We start from the raw sequence: 17,954 nt of genomic DNA on the forward strand, positions 1-17,954 counted from the left end.
ACCTTTCCCAACTGTACACAGGAACTTGAGATTCCGAGTCATTTGGCGAGGGAAAGCACAAACGTGTGCTGACAGCTGTAATAATGTTGGCACTTTTTACGGTTGAACCGAGCCGCACTTTCAGGTTCACGGGATGTAGGACACCTACAATGGTTGACCCCACACATTTTCTCAAGTGTATGCACATGTCAACACAAGCAGTGACCGGTGTAATCTAGCCTCGCCAACAACCCTCATGTTGTCTTTTCCGCCGAAAGGAGGAGAAAAGTGCAGTGCACTACACTCCTCACACAAGCAGTCCCCGGGGAGTCTTCTCCTCAAAAAGACACCACCAGTTTGATCACTTAAAAAAAATAGGTCAGGCCTAATTATTCTGTGGGAACCAAATGAACCTGCTGCGGTTTTCCCAGGGGAGGCCAATAGGTGTTGCGCAGAGATAATGCCAGGTGAGGTGTAAATGCATGAGGGTGTAAACGGGCGCCGTCGGCTCGTGGTCTGGACGAGAGCCAGCTCCAGGTCCCTTAACAGATAACGTGAGACGGCGAGGGAGGGTGGGAGAGGGAAGAGCGCAGAAAAATTCCAGTTGTTGCGACACGTGAGAAGTCACGCTAACTCGATTATTATTGCCTGTTTAACGCTCCGGCCCTCGGTCCAAAGATAAAGTGCATAGTCACAGCCATTTTGAAATCGCTTGCTGTAGATATGAGAATTTGGTATGCCAATATAAAGTAATTTGTTTCATTTAACACCCCGTAAATACATTTATCAGAGACTTATGAATGTTGTGTAACTTGTGCCAGACTATACAACATCAGGACTGGAGTAATACCTCTGCAAATAATCATTAAAACCAGATGATCATAATAACAGAGCTTATGTCTCATATGTCCAGCACATTTACTGGCTATTTTTACGGGTCATTTTTAATTTCTAGGTTCATTATGCCGTCTTTCATTTGTCTTTCATTGTTGGACAGCTGCAGAAACAAGCTTTGTGGACGCAGCACCTATAAAAACCTGACATTATAAATCCAGCGCTTTCAATATATAAACCATTTGTTTCACACAAGCATGGGAGCTATCACTAAATCACCCACTACTGCCCTGATTTTATTATTCAAAGATGTCACACATTTTCCTTTAGTTACACAATTCCCTGTGCACGTTCTCATATACAATCAGGCTCATGATCCTGTGTGAGTGTGTGTGTGTGTGTGTGTGTGTCTGTGTGTGTGTGAGGGAGAGTGAAAAATGTTCGACAGCATGAATAAATTCAGACCCAGAATGAGAGGAAGACCCAAAGGACTATGATACCCACAGTGTCTGGCTTCATAACAAACAGATGAATGTGGGATTCCTTTCTCTCTTTCTCTTTCCCTCCCTCCCTCTCTCTCTCCCTCTCTCTCTCTCTCTCTCTCTCTCTCCCTCTCTCTCTCTCTCTATCCCTCTCTCTGTGTAAGGCAAGTCAGGTGTTTCACCAAGAGGCCCTTCCCTTGGCTGACTCTCAGAGGAGAGACTTCACTGGCGGGGCGTCCAGGCTCGGCTTCAGAATATTGGGTTTCAGGCGGACACGACCAGAAGGCCGAGCCCAACGTGCCTGCATTCCTCTACTGCTCCCCTACACACACACACACACACACACACACACACACACACACAAATGTACTCTCTCCCACATGCAAACGCTCAAACTCAAACAAGCATGCATACACACACACAATCAAACACACATAAATGCGTGCGCACACACACACACACACACACAGAAATACTCGTGTAACACACAGCACAGACATCAGCCCGGCTGACAGAGACAGAAAGAGAGAGAGAGAGAGAGATAGAGAGAGAGAGAGAGAGAGAGAGAGAGAGAGAGAGAGAGAGAGAGAGAGAGAGAGAGAGAGAGAGGGAGAGAGAGAGAAGGGGGAGCTTTAAATTAGCTTGGCAGACACAGACAGGGCAATGTGCTGTTATGCGATGCAATGTGAAGTGATGTGATGTGATGTTGGGTGTTTGGGGAGCCGTGTAGGGCTGTGGGGTGCAGTCAACTGAGGCAGGACGGAGAGCGAGAGAGAGAGAGGGAGAGAGAGAAAGAGAGATAAAGATAGAAAGAGAGAAAGATAGAAAGAGAGAGGGAGAGAAGGAGAGAGGGAGAGAGGGAGAGACAGAAGCTGAGGGTGAGTGAGTGAGTGACAGCAACAATAAGAGAGGTGACACGGCACTAACTCACCGCTGGGGTGGAGTTTGCCACCACACACACACACACACACACACACACACACACACACACACACACACACACACACACACACACACACACCGTTCACACAACACACAAACCATACAGCATGGCATTATTACAGGTCAAGGGGTGCAAGAGCATCTGTGTGTGTGTGTGTGTGTGTGTGTGTGTGTGTGTGTGTGTGCGTGTGCGTCTGCATAAAGAAAGAAAGTGAAAGGGCAAAGAAAGAGAGAATCACAGATAGAGGGATACAGACAGCGAAAAAAGGATGGAGGGTGAGAAAAAGAGAGAGACACGGAGACAGAAAACATCACGAACAAAAGCAAATACTCGGCGGCTTGAGATCAGTTGAACAAATAGCAGATGACAAATTGCTCTTGACTAAATACCATGATCACTCACAACTCACAACTCTTCCCAACTATTCCCTCTTGTTGTGCTTATATAAGTCTCTTCTTAATGACTGGTGAAGCGAAAGGATTACTGTAATTTTGGGTGTTGGTGTGTATTGAGTTTCTGTCTATACTGGCGCTAAACGCAGAGTCATTGACCTGATCAAAGAAAAACATACTGACAAAAGAATTCAACTGAAAACTGTGTGTAGGACTGTGACCATCCATAAACTCACTCAAGCCATTCAGAATGGACAATTGGCATGCTATAGGCATATGACTGACGTATATACGCTATATGTCAGTCAGCGAACCACAAGTTATGCCACTGAATATGGAACTGCAGTGTGTCCCCCAACAATGTATTCAGCAGCGGTTCAGTTACTGTAACAGTTGGCTACACACATCTTGAAGTTCAAAAGCATTGCTGAAGGCGTTGGCAGAAAACCCCCAGTAATGCCCTTATAGACATGGTATGGAACCCCCTGCCCGTCTCCGGCCTTGAGATGACATTCTCTCCCACAGGAGCCCCAGTCGGAGTCTGACCAGTTCAGGATGTCAGGAACAATGGCCACTAAAAGCATGGAGTTTGTGGCCCTTTTTTTTTTTAACTGCGCAGAGGTGGGTTGTTTTGACAGCGGTCTATGGGGCCAGGAGCGGGACATTCCCAAACTTTTTTTTCTACCCAACGCTACCCACCCCGGGACCTGCCCCTGAGTCTTTTTCTGAGGGATGCCAACAACAGGAAATGCGGCAGGAATGGTCGTAGAGGGGAGGGGAAGGGAGGGGAGGGGGGGAAGTGCCTCAGCTATACGTTGTTGTCCTGTACGGGTTTTTGAGAAAACAACCTTGGGGCTGTTTTTCAGAGAAACTCACGAGACTTGTTTCTGTCTCTCTTTCTCTCTCTCTTTCTCTCTCTCTCTCTCTCTCTCTCTCTCTCTCTCTGTCTGTCTCCCTCTTCCAACGATGGCTGACGTGGCTAGCCGGCTATCTTTAGCAAGAGCGCTGCAGACAAGTAGGTCTTCGTATTAATTAGAGGCGATAGAAAAACAACTCCGTGTACTGTTCTGTAACGCTGTAATGACCCAATAGCAGTTAATGACCAGCTGTTTGGAGGGCCGAATGACTTTTCTAACCTACTTCCTACAGCGCGGACTGTACCAGAGCAGCTGGCTCTCCTACCAGCCAGAACAGGCCAGAGAGGTGCGTTATGAAGTGAGGGATGATCTAATACCACAGCACATCTCTAAGGTCTGAGGCATCACACTTCACAACTTCACAACTACACTGCCCCAAAGTAACTACTGTACAGTGACAGAGAGCTCATCACATTATACATGATCTTAACACTTAAATTGAAGAACTTAAAAAATGATCATTAAAACAGAATAATACTGAAGACACTTAGCATAATAGAGTCTCTGCAAAACCACTAAGCAAGAGAAAAAGAGAGAGAAAAAAATCATAGAAAAAGGACCGCGTGCAGATTCAACTTTGAGTGTGAGATCTTATGCAGTGGCCTTCAGCTGACTACCCATAAAACTCATACACAGTATGCACAGCTCCTATGTCCTCTGTCTGAAGCAGTCGGGGGATAAGGTTACATATCAGGGTCCCCAGCCAAGGCAGTAGACATAGCGATATGGCAGTACACATGAGCGGTGCATGCCTGAGACAGCCTGGTCTGAGCTTACGTAAGACTCCTGAACTGTCACTCATCTTCATAAAGGCCACCCAAAGATTTGTGAGGCCCGGGGTTGGACCGACAGGTCAGTTTCAAATGGTGCCACGCTGGTTTACATCTCCGACACCCCAAACCAGCGCAGTGAAGCACACAGACATGGTGAACTCTTTGCCCTCCTTGGGTGAAACTAGAGATAGCACTCCTTGCACATGTAAACAGCATACCTAAGATCACTAACAACACAGATGGCCTGTGTCAAAACAACAGGAATTGCCTTGCTTTAGTCATTCCAGCATGCGGTGTTCTCCTTATTCAAAATGGAGACCAGCTAAAGTTATGTATGCCTAAAAAATGATTTCTGAATTGTGAACCTCATCTCAAACGCATTACACTTGTAATATTATGGATGAGGTTTCTGTTCAAAACATATTAGCCAGTGTCTGTTGAAGGGGCTGCGAGAACTGTTGGAAGTTAAGTCCTCATTTCCATAAATTTGTTGTCCTGTAGTTTATGCAGCTGCTCCGCATGCTGACAGAACTGAACACAACAGCTAGCTCAGCATGAACACTCATGATTGGACCAACATTCATCACCATAGCAGCAACTTCCAGACAACTTCCAGGCCGTGTTTTGGGTGTGAACTAAGGTCAATCTGTAGTCATTTCACTCTGGCACCAATTGCAGACAGACATAGCAACAACTGGACTATGAACAGAAAGTAGACTAAACTGAGGTCGAGATCAAACTACACTGAGGAGCTTCAGTGAATGCAGCCATGCTTAGTTTAGGGTGTAAAAGATCCATCTACTTGTAAACCGAAACTTCTAAACTTTGTTGTGTGTCTAAACTTTGCTCTAGTAACTAACACCAGCCTTGAGGATGTTTGTTTACCAGGAGGTCCAGAGGCAGATGGAAATAAGGATGCAAAGAAGGAGCTAAAGCAGGGTCAGGAGTCAAATGAGAGGACTTCATGGGTGAAGGACACACACAGGACAGTCACAGGACATACACACTTTCCCTCCCTGGACATGATCTTCCTCTCAGACAGACCCCCCTCCCCCGACACACACACACACACACACACACACACACACACACACACACACACACACAAACACAAACACAAACACAAACACAGAGTTGGCACCACTCACCTAAATGGGTCACTCGAACCTGGAGCTGGTTGGAGGTCTTCTCTGCCGCCTGGTACCAGCCTCCCCCGCTGAGGCGCACCCACGCCCGCACCTGGCACAGGTACATGCCCGCGTCGGACGTCTCCACGGCGGGCAGCACCAGCCTGAACTCCCCCTCGCGCACGCGTCTCATCCCCGCGGACGCCAGGGGGTCCGTGCCCGAGCCGTTCACCACGCCGTCGCGGTCCATGCGGGCCAGGACGCGGGAGCCGGCCGCCAGCCAGGCCACCTCCAGGCCCAGGAGGGAGTAGTCGTCCGCCCCGACCAGGCAGCTCAGGGTCAGCGTGTCGCCTGTGGTCAGCGCGGTGCTGCCGTGGGCCGAGACGTTCAGCGACTGGGCTGGAGGTGACAGAGAGATCACAGATAAGATAAGGGGTCTGTGTTAGTGAAGCCAAAGATACCTTCGAGCCGTCTCTGGTAAAGCTAACCAAACAATGAATCAGATATGCTTTTGTTGGCTCTTCCATTCACATCTAATTTCCCCGGATATAAGCAGCATTGTATATAAGCCGCAGGACAGTGTTTTATGCAAGTTAAAAGAAACAAAACCATATTACAGTAACACCATATTAATTGCCCCACGTATAAACCTTATAGCTGAAGAAATTTAGCAAAATCAATGTATAAGCCGCGGCCAATAGTCGGAAAATTATGGTAGAACCGTCTCTGGTAAAGTTAACCAAACAATGAATCAGATATGCTTTTGTTGGCTCTTCCATTCACGTCCACATTTATTCATGTTGCTAACACTTTTGTCAAAATGAACCCACAAATGAAGAACAACCTTAGAGTAACCTTAGAGTAACTAAAAATAATTCCTGTACAAACAACAATACTAGATAACCAGTGTTTGAGTTGCCAAGGAAAGTGTGAGTGAGATCAAAGATAACGGCATTGTAAATGCGAGTTAGCCACGTTATGTAGTTATGTAAGTTGAAAATTCCCAGGGGAATTCCGACATACAGTTGAAGGACAAACCATAGAAGGTTTCTCGGGCAACTGAACAAAGCTCCTTCCATCTGTGTGACACTAACATGGTAATTATGCTCCTTGTGGCTCTGAGGCAGGCAAACAATGCAATACTCGAACCTAGCAAACCTCACACTGAGGTTAATGAATCATTAAACCAATAAGCTGCCAACACAGCAGAGCATGGAGCAACTTCTTTGGTCTTGTCATGTACACAACTCGAACTAACTCAATTAACGGTGTGTGTTTAAAAGATAAAAGATGCCCTTGAGAAAAAAATGCTAATGTGCTAGACCTTAATAACCGGTGAACATCTAAAACCATATCTGATACACACGTGTGCTACTATGCTTGGCTGTGTCCTTTGAATATCTCTATCTCAAAGAAACACTCTCAGAAGCACAGCAGAAAAGTGAGCAATCCGTCATCGCATGTTCATACAATATGAATCTCTTGGCAATAAGTCCTGTGTTATGACACAAAGTCAAATATATTATGTTCTGGGTGACAAACGACTCCACCAAGTGATTGTGACAGAATCCAGCAGAGCGACATAACAAGAGAATGTCATAACAGACGCCTCACACCGAGGCACCTGACACTTGATTATTTGTAATGGTGATTAGCAAAGGGCTACATGTGTCATGCATTTCTATGCTAAGGTGTGGCTGCTGCTAATCTTGAGTCATTGTCATGAGCTTAACATGGCTTACTTTCTCCATCAACATTCCTTGAGAAATGATACCTGGGAGAGCCATTTTTACTGATCCAGCTGCACTCCACTCCACTCCACAACATCACTTCTGGACCACTGAAGGCACGGGGGCGCGTTTGATAAACAGCCTCTCTCACCAGGATTGAAAAACGGTGCCTTTAAAAAAGATACTGTGAGATTCGGGACGACACCTTTAAAGACACCGTCATGACACCGCACGGCGTTCCAGACACTACCACCCTCCATCTCTCCATCGCTCCAACGCTCCCCGCGCATTCTTCAGAGGCCTCAGCTGCCGTGTTTATCTCCATCAGCAGTGAGAGTGTGGGGGGGGGGGGGGCAACAGAATCCCAGAGTCCCCTATCTGCCCTTGTCTCTCTCCGTGGGCAACCCCTTCTTATCCTGCTGTAGCCACCGTAGCACTCCCTGGGCAACATTCTCTCCTTTAATTAAAAAAAAATAAGCGGCAGCGTGGCGCTGACAGACTAGCGGTAACCAAGGAGGAACCTACAGTGAGCGCGATCCCCGGCAACCCCAGCTCAAACAGCACTGTTTGTCCTACGGGGCGGGGAGAAGGGGGGAATGTATAGGACCGCATCCAGACGGTAAGCGGTGGAGGAGGAAGAGGAGGAGGAGGAGAAGGGGAGGGGAGGGGGGAGAACAAAGGACAGAGGAGAGACGTTTCGTGTGAAGGTCTGATGTGCTCGAAATTGCATACGCAAGTACACATGGCGAGGGAGAGGAGAGGCCGGTGGGAATCTGTGAGAATTGCTAACACGATTTTCCCCTTATTCTCAGACTTAAACAGACAGACGTGTGTGTACACAGACAGACACACACGCAGACGCAAACGCAGACATAGACACACACACAGACACACAGACACGCACACAGACAGACACACACACACACACGCACACACACAGACAGACAGACACACACGGTCCAAAGCGTCCATTTGAAGGACATACTGTTTACCGCATGATCCTCATAAACGCTCCATCTAACACCCTGTACATCTCAAGCACACGCGCAATACAGTACGGTCTCAAACACTCACTACTAAATGATGAATCGAACTTCACAGATAGGCAAGAAAAAAACACAAACGTCAGTTTTCATTAGCCCAATTTCTCAGCAGGATGCTGTGTTTGAAATCTCATCATCCCAACTGCCGACTGTTTACATGCTGTCATTTCCATCTCCCTCTACAGAAGCAGGCGTTCAGCTTTCCCACTGAGGCTTGTGGAAGGCAAATACGGAAAACTTGGAACCTCTGCTTGAAACTTGGGATGGAAGGAAGCTTGTTCGGTTGCCTTAGAAACCTCCTATTATGCTACCTTTAAAGAGACACTTCAGTACGGGTCCATGGTCTCCTGATTCCTAAATTATTAATCACACAACCAACAAAAGCATATCCAATTCATTTTTTCCAAGTCACACTTCATCTGACTGTGTGCAGCTTGAGAGTGCTTGATTGATGTGTCGGTTCATTTGCGGAAGCGTTGAGTTATCGCCAGAGGAGAAAACAAGGACACCATTCACCATGCATTCCAGTCAACTGTCTACTGGATCGTAACCGTGATCATGCTTGGGGGGGGGCGAGGAGGGAGATGGGGGGGGGGGGGTGTTCAGGCTTTTGCAGGAATGTCAAGCTAATTAAACAAGACCTTGGTATGAAAACACTCGCAGTGTGATCTAATAATAGTTTCACGTGGAACATCGCACACCACTGAGCACGCAGCCTTTGGTCACAAACCACCACTGTGATCATTCAAGGAAATGGATTGGAAAGCCATAGTGAGTTGCGAGTTGACAGGTGTTCACACCTTTATCCAAACAACATGGACTACAAACAGCGGGCTCAGGAATCCAACCCTGTCTGACCGATCGCCAGGCGGTGGCTTCACCATATAAGATTCATAATATCAGTGGATATAGAAAGAGTTCAGATGCAAATCCTCTAAACGCCACTTCTGTCAACTATATGATAACGATGGCGAGTGAATGCTCTCCACACATAGTATACGTTAATGAAATAATTTTGCTTCAAAACATATCGCTCTTCCTGGTCTGAAATATCGATCTGTAGGCAAAAACATGATAAAAAAATGCTCATTTAAAAGAAAGGTGGTCAGACGGATTTAGAGGCTTTTGCATCTGAACTCTTATACATATATTTAAACTTATACATATATACATTGGTATGTCATGTCTACGCTGGCCACATACCTGTTGGCGTGATGGACACGTGGCCGATGTCCGTCCTCTTCTGCTGCAGCTTGTACGGGGCGCCGCCCTCTCTGGTCCACTCGCGGGCCGTGCACACGTACACGCCCTGGTCGGCCGGCGCGGCTCCGGTCAGCACCAGGCCGTAGGTGCCCTTGCGGTGCAGGTCCAGCCTCAGGCCGCCGCTGGCGTAGCGCTGGGCCGCCGCGTCCGTCACCGCCACCGCGCCGTCCGGCCCGAAGGTCAGCAGGTCCTCCAGGGTGGCCACGCCTTTGCGGGCGGACCAGGTGACGGAGAGCTGGGTGCCCAGCGTGTGGTCCCAGGAGGCGTTGCAGAAGAGCCCCACGGTGCCACCCTCGGGGATGACTGGCGCAGGGGGCCGTGGCTCCACCACAAGGCTGTTGGGTATGACTGGGGGGCAAAGGGCACAGGAACGTGGAGTTACAACACGTCTGGATCTACCGGCCACAATATACACCAGCATCCATGATAGATAAGAAGTAACATGGCATTACACTTACTAACTAGAAAAGCACTCAGAGAACACAGACCTCCGCCTGTATTGTTCTTCTGGCAGAGGTAACAATCTAAGCTATTATTACTGTATATATAATATATAACATAATATATATTATTATATGATACTATTATTATAAAGCTGGTACTACTGCCATATCTGAAACATGAGTTGAAATGTATGCAGAAGTAGACTACTACACACTCCAAAGAAACAGTATTAATAGTCAACAAACTGACCATTAACATCATTAGTTAATAAGATATGCCCAAGATGATACAAAGCACACCAAGTAAGTTGTTGATGAGGCAAAGAAACCAACAAAGACATTAAAAAACAAAGCAAAATTCAACAGTCCATACTGACAGTGTAATAACTGCAGACTCGGCTAAATTAGTAGCCTAACTAATAACAAGTAATGAGGTCACTGTCTATTCCCAAGATAACACAAAGATTCTCTCCAGCAAGCGCATTGCCTGTCTGTCTCTCTCTCTCTCACACACACACACACACACACCAGTGATGCGCGGGTACGTGTCTGAACGACCCGCCCCGCCCCGCCGTCTACAACTAACCCGACCGCAACTCGGACCGCAAAAAATAATTATTGAAATACAGGACCCGACCCGCTTCCCGACCCGCTTATTGTAAAAAGTAGTCTAACTTAGTCGTAGCGTCATTGAGCTACGCCTATCTCATATGCATGTAAAACAATAATATATATTGCCTAATTATATATAGCCTATAATTGCTCAGAATTTGGGAAACATGCATTTAGTCTACCTTTTTTTTGTTCCGTGTCAGCATTCATCCAAAAATGTGGCTATTTGACTCAACATTGAACATAATTAGCCTAGGATTTTCCTATAGGCTACAAATTCTGTTTCAGCCGTTCCTCACATGAATGCCTTGAAGCTCTCCCAAGCATGAAATGCAGGCATAGAATATTATTAAGAAACTCTTTATTAACGTCTTCATCAATGGACCAAAAGTCCATTGTTCCGCGATTATAAATTTCAGCGAGATGAAACCTTTATTGCACGACGTGGGGAAGAGCAGACGTGGGGCTTTCCAACGAGCCACTAGGCCTATATAAGTTGCGCAAGGACGCACATTGTATGCTCATACCAATTGTAGGCTATATGCCTTGATGACATTAAATTAAGAAGTATTTCCTGATTTGGGAAACTTTTAGTTTATTTTTATTTCCATACCATTCGATCTTGCTGCAAATTATCAGACTTGAGAAGCACGCATTGCATCGGCAACTTCGCTGCTCAGTAGACGATTCTGCCACTTTCTGCTGGCCAGTTCGAGAAAAAAGCTGCAGATCATAGACAGAGAAAGCATGCTCTGAGAACAGAACACAACTGCATGTCAAGTGTAGCCGAGGGTCTGTCTACGCAGAAACAACAAGTGCATTTCTACATGTTCGTGACAAAATGTGGGGGATAGAATCGCGTTTCAGTGGGAATGCTGCAACCTATGTCTTTCTCTTCTAAAGACAATTATGTTAAATGTTATTAAATGACAAAAAAATAAGGGCATATTTTTTTTACCGACCCGACCAAACATGACCCGCATATCATTAAAAATATTTTTTCTTGACCCATAACCGCGGGTGACCGCGGGTGACCGCGGTCGCCCGCTCGATTTGGATCAGCCCGCGCATCACTGACACACACACACACACACATTCACCATATGTAAATGTACACAATATGGTGACGCATGTAAAGACAGGTCAGGAAGCTCTGTCTGACCCCCTGCCGTCTTTGGGGATCTGGGGCAATCAGAAATGCAATCGCGTGGCCAACAGATGCCAGGCATCCATACAATGAGAAGCCAACTTAAATAAACACGGAACTAACTCCCCGCTGAGAGCAAACTCCAGCACGTCCCAGCAGAGAGAGACAGACAGAGAGACAGAGAGACAGAGAGAAATAGAGAGAGACAGACAGAGAGAGAGAGAGCAAGAGAGAGCGAGAGAAAGGCAGACCGACAGAGAGAGATACAGACTGAGAGAGATAGAGGGAGAGATAGGGAGAGATAGACAGAGAGAGAGGGAAAGAGAGAGAGAGATAGGGAGAGAGAAACAGAGAGAGAGGGAGAGAGATAGGGAGAGAGAGAGAGAGAGAGAGAGAGAGAGAGAGATAGGGAAAGAGAGAAAGAGGCATCCTCCCTCATAAAAAGGCCCATCTGCAGGACCGGATCTCCATGGCTTCAGCCCAGCCCAGCCTGTGGTGTGAGGAAGGATGTCTGAATATGACATATACACCTCTTTACATGAGGAGTGTGACTGCAGATGCATGTACAGGGGAAATGTACTGTATACACGTACTGGAGGTGTTTGGCTCACTATGGTTCCCAGGGCTGTTGTTCTGCTGAGCTCCAGGTGAAAGATTATCCGAGGGGGCCTCAGTCCCATAGTTGGGAAACGTGACTGCATGCATATTTCTGTGTGTTTTTGTGTGTGAGTGTGTGAGTGTGTGTGTGTGTGCGTGTGCGTGCATGCGTGCATTTGTTTGTGTTTGAGGGGCTAGATATGTGTCTTTGTTTGTGTGTTTGTGTGTATGAGTGCGTGTGTGTGTGTGTGTGAGAGAGTGTGTGTGTGTGTGTGTGTGTGTGTGTTTGTGTGTGTGTGCTTGCTTGTGTGTGTGTGTGTGTGCACGCGTGACTACTTGTGTGTGACCGCATTTACATGAAACTACTCAAGCCGTCTGGCTTTCCCACTGCACAGAGCTCGGCCACACCCCTCCTCCCCAAACCAGTTTGGCCTCTAATCATCCACAGACAGGGCGACAGACCAGCCAAGCCAACACGGCAAAACATGGGTGGTAAGGACAGACACAGGCATAATAGGAAAAGCCCCAGGGCAAAATAAATCATACACAATACAAGTGACAAATGCATATTGATCAAGAGCCTCATCTCTTCACTCACACTGGGAGGAAAAATTCACTCGGAGTTAGTACACCCTCTTCTTCCTGAATTAACATGCAATACTCAACTCCAGGGCCGTAACTGAACGGCCTATCTGTCTCCTTATTGGATTTATTACCAGCGTTTGTATTTCCTGAGGGTGCTGATGTTGGCTGGCTTGAAAATTTGGCATTACATAACGCTGATCTTTTCTCTCTCTCTCTCCCTCCTGATAGCTCGGATGAGGTTTCATGGTCGGGGGCGTCCGAGTTGGGAACCGAGAGGGGGAAGGGAGGAGGAGGGGAGAGTCAGCGTTTGCCGAACTGAACGCGTGCCGGAGCGTCCACCTGGCCGCCGCTAATCTGGGCATCATGGAACAACGAGCAGAGTAGCAGCGGAAAAAAACTCAGCAGCACCTGACGGCAGATCGTTTGCGGTGCCGAGTTTTCTAACAGAACAGCTGAGCTCCCTCTCTCTCTCTCTCTCTCTCTCTCTCTCCCCTCTTTCTCTCTCTCTCTCTTTCTTCATTTCTATCTCTTTCTCCTGTTCCTTTCTTCTATTTGGCGAGCCACCAGCCACGGCGAGCAAGCAAAAAAAAAAAAAAACTGCTAGCCCGTGCTCCTCGGCTGGAGTCTTGGCCAAGTCCATTTCCTGGGAAGGCTGGCAACGCCGGCCTCCGCGCTCACCTAAATACCTCAAGGCCCCCATGGACGAGCGAAGCACCAGGCCCCCCCCCCACCCCAACACAACCACTACTGATTTACACGAGCGAGGGGGAACGAGGCGGCCATTCACAGAGAGCCAGCGCCGGACAGCGAGAGCGAGAGCGGGAGACCGAGAGAGGCCGAGACGCTGTGGGCCTCTCTCTCCGTGCCGTGTGGATTCATGCGGAAGTAAGGACTGCGGGGAGGCCGTTCGGGAGCGTCCCAACAATCGAGGCCCCGCGGAAAAGAGGACACATGATCTAATGTGGCTTCGCTGAATAGATTGGAGCCCTTAATAGCCCTCCACTCCACTATCCTAATCTGTTAAATAGTTAAATAGTGGTTTTGGCAGCACTGGGCTAGGCTCTTGAGCTCCTCGTGAAGAGAAGAGTACACTATCAGTTACTTACTCATAAAATAGGCCGATCTGGAGTCAAGTGCTTAATGGTGACATACTTAGAGGGATAACACATACGGGATCATATTACAAAGTGTAAACACTAACTGCTTCCAGAACAAGATACCGCAATCTACCAAAAAATTTTTTTTAACCAAATGTTATTTTCAAGTGCTGGTACAGCTTTTGAATGCGCAATGGCAACTGAACTCTTGTGGTTTGACTCTTGTGGTGACATGTTACACAAATCTGAGTGCGGAGTTTTTTTTGTGGAGCAGTGGGCCTAATTACTGCAATGCGCCATCGTTGTTATGTGCCAACAGCATTACATGGCATGACACTTCAGTCATTATCATTGGTTCCATTGTGGAATGTGTTTTGTCTAAATCATACACACACACACACACACACACACACACACACACACACACACACACACACACACACACACACACAGCTAGACAGAGAGTAAAGAGCAAACAAATAAATATACATTATATCCTACCTCGAAGTTCCACATCAGCCTGATAATTCCCCACGATCAGCGTGTCCGTGCTGGGCGTTTTACACCTGTAGGTGGCGCTGTCCGACACTTTCACCTCCTTGATCTTGAGCTCCACTTTGTTGTCGGCCAGACGCTTGATCAGGATGTCCCCGCTGGCCACGCGCTCCCTCAAGGACACATCTGTGAACGAGGTGTCGAAAGTGGAGATGATCTGGACAGTGTCCAGTGCGGTGGCAGCGTCCCCCTTCACCAGCATCCAATCAAAGTCCTGCTCGCTGGGTCCTTCGTAGTTGGCGACCGAGCAGGGGAGAGCCACCGACTGGCCTTCCACTCGCAAGAGAGGCCCGGCGGGTACGGTCACCTCCCGACCCAGGGTCACACCTGCAATACATAAACACTGTTTATTTACATGAAGAGTGGAAGGGGGGGTGGGGGGGGGGGGGGGGGGGGGGCTGGGAGTCCAAGGTGTGGAGGATGGATGGGTTCTGTTGAACTCCATTTTAAACCCCAAACCATCTCTCTATCACCTTCCCTCCACGCCTCCTCTTCACAAGCTCACCTCATCTCTCTCTCCTCACTCACGGCTTCTCCAAACAGCCACATGCTCTCTTCTCCCACCCTCTGCCCTCTCTTTACCCCTCCTCTCCTCCACCATTCCACACACATACACATGCCCACATCACCCTCTCTTCCCTCTCCATCAGTAAGCCGCCCCCCTCTCTTCATTCAAGTCTATGCCAAAAAAACCTGACAATTATTACCCACCACAACTAGCACCTGATCACATAAATAGAAGCACATTTAACACAAGACACGTGGATGCATAGGGACACAGGACACAACAAATATAACATTTTGGCAGGCAACATTTGATAATCCAAAAGTGTGCCATGTTTCCCATGGTGGAGTCAAAGTGAAAAAGTTGTAGAGCTAGTCTAAATGTACGCCACACTTCATAACACAAGTAAGTGGTCAATTACGACAAATTATTTATTAACAAACATGTCAATTTGACACACTAACCCTGAAGGGTTTTATCTGTTGCAGTAAAACAACAATGTGAAAGCATGCAGGGGACTGTGCAATTAAATGCTGAAAATACTGCTGTTACCAGTGTATCTCTGTGCTGGATATGTGTCAAAAATGTTTTATGGTTTCAAAATGAGAGAATTAAAAGCTGGATAGAAGTGTTTGAAACTGGTTCGACCACTTTCTGAAATAGGGAAGAGCTTACTTCAAAGCATGTTCCAACAGACAAAGTAGGGCACGAGACTCAGATGAAAACACAGTAAAACGCGTCCATGGTGCGTCATTAAAGAAGATGAATCAACCTGAACCGAAACCATCTCTAAGCTTCGACAGCTTCTCAGAACCACTCGATCCCTTTTTTACACCCAAACGACTGTACTCCAACCGACTGTGCTGCACTCTGCAACGAGGGGGAGAGTCTCTCTGACACCGGGATAATTATCTGCACTGGATAAATATGGAGCGCAGGGCCCTTTAGTGGCAGTGGGGCTCTGCAATTACTGAGACAGAGAAATTAGCTGGTCAGTGTACACCCCAGCCTGTTAATTCAGCCAGCGCAGCCCTACAAAGCAAAGCAAGCATCTTCCATGTCTTCCCGAACAAGGAAGTGGTTTCGTTTCACCACCGAAGTGGACAGATTTTTAAAAATGCTTACTGTATCTAGAGGTCAAAGAAGAGTTTTTCAGAGAGTATTTCAATACATCCATCCAAGCTGACAATTAGGCCTGTGTGTTTTGTTTAAAGACCCTATTGTTGATCCATTTCCAGGACATGTTGGGTAGGTTGCTTTAAAATGAATGTTTACAGTCACATATCGAACAAGGCCTCAAGCATGCAGGCTCTTGTAGGGTTGTAGACGCAACACACACACGGATGTGCAGTGGATGGCCACACACAGTTCCCGGAGAATGGATGTCAGGAAGAGGAGGGTGCCTCCAAACGGCACATATACAAGGAATAAACAAGGCAGTTTGTTTCCGACCAAAGGGATCCAAGGGTTGTTCTTATGTTCAGACGAAAAATCAACCTTAAGCTCTTGGCTCTGATACAAGTACAAACAAACACATGCACACATGCTAATGCACAAACACACACACACACACACACACACACACACACACACACACACACACACACACACACACACACACACACGTGTACACACAGTAGCACCTTTGGAAAGAGGATATCTGATCATATTCCACTGTACTAATTTAAGACCAGGAAGCACCAGCCAAGTGAAGCCCACTGTGACGTCAGTGCCCAATCTCAGGCATACACACACTCACACATACACACACTCACACCAGCACACTCCAGCTCACACATGGCAAGTCTGAACACACAGTGACAGAGCTGCGAATAAACAATCTAGAATAATGCTCTTAAATGTGTGAATGTAATCCTCCATATCCACTCTCTCTAGTCACAGTGAGGCGTGTGCATACCTCCTTTTCATACTCTTCTCTCTCACACACACACACACACACACACACACACACACACACACACACACACACACACACACACACAGAAACTCATATGTTATCATTAGGAACCCTACAGTGGGAATAATATCACGGAATGTGACACTGAGTTTGACAGAGTGAAACAGAAACGTGTAAAAAAACTGTGTATGGTAGGCTTCCTTTAAAACTGGTTCTGCTCACTCTAATCGAGGTTCATTTATGAGGTGATTTAAAAGCTAGCAAATAAACAGTAGCGATTAGGCTATCAGTCACCACATTAACCAGAACTGTGTCCCACCCTCACGAGATAAGGAATACGAAAGCTCCAAGACGGAACTTCTAGATTCTCCACAAAAATCCATAATCTCAAATGGTGTTTTAATTAAGACTTCACCTAACCGGTTGTCAAGCGTCAAAGTGAGGATTCACACAAAAACATGGACTTTGAAAAAAGATCCATGAACAAGGCTATCGCAAACCTACTGAGCTTTAGCATGCCATTTATGACATGGGACATCAGTCCGGTGGCTGACGCTTGCTAAGCATTCCATGGCAATTTGACCACTTTTTGAAATTCTGTCACTTACCGAATGCAAGGCATACAGTGCACAAGATTTTAAGAAGGCTGTTCATCTTGCACTCTTCTTTTTTCCCCCTCCGATGTCTATTCAAGAAACTGTACAGGTATTTAGCATGTGTGGTCTCCTCGTATCGATTCGGAGCACCTCAGTTCTCAGGGGGTGTAGCAGGATAGTCGGCGTAGGTCACACGATGCGCTGGAGCTCCCCGGGCACTGTGGCTGTAGCGTAGGCTATGGATATTCGAGGTTCCCGAGACAGCGTTGGCATGACAGTTCCTCGCCGGGCGCGTAATGATTCGCGCCTCTGCTATCAATGGGCAGCCCTCTGACGCTGCCTGGTCCGGAAGTTTGGCTTTGCTGGAGGAGGGGACCAGCAACACGATGCACTTGCCGTGGCCGGTGACGATGCCA

At 47.2% G+C, this 17,954-nt stretch overlaps 1 protein-coding gene across 1 annotated transcript in view; it reads right to left on the minus strand.

Annotated features, from left to right (window-relative positions):
- ptgfrnb (prostaglandin F2 receptor inhibitor b) overlaps positions 1-17,826 on the minus strand; it is a 42,312-nt gene extending 24,486 nt beyond the window's left edge. The window contains exons 1-4 of the mRNA XM_062528324.1: positions 17,551-17,826; positions 14,466-14,846; positions 9,424-9,831; positions 5,469-5,846 (exon numbers count right to left, since the gene is read on the minus strand). Of these exons, the coding sequence (XP_062384308.1) occupies positions 5,469-5,846; positions 9,424-9,831; positions 14,466-14,846; positions 17,551-17,596 (1,213 nt within the window). The 5' untranslated portion in view covers positions 17,597-17,826. The remainder of the gene's footprint in view (positions 1-5,468; positions 5,847-9,423; positions 9,832-14,465; positions 14,847-17,550) is intronic.
- Between the last annotated feature and the right edge of the window lie 128 nt (positions 17,827-17,954).

The sequence above is a fragment of the Sardina pilchardus genome, chromosome 23 (genome assembly GCF_963854185.1).
Source record: "Sardina pilchardus chromosome 23, fSarPil1.1, whole genome shotgun sequence".
NCBI classification, from domain to species: domain Eukaryota; kingdom Metazoa; phylum Chordata; class Actinopteri; order Clupeiformes; family Clupeidae; genus Sardina; species Sardina pilchardus.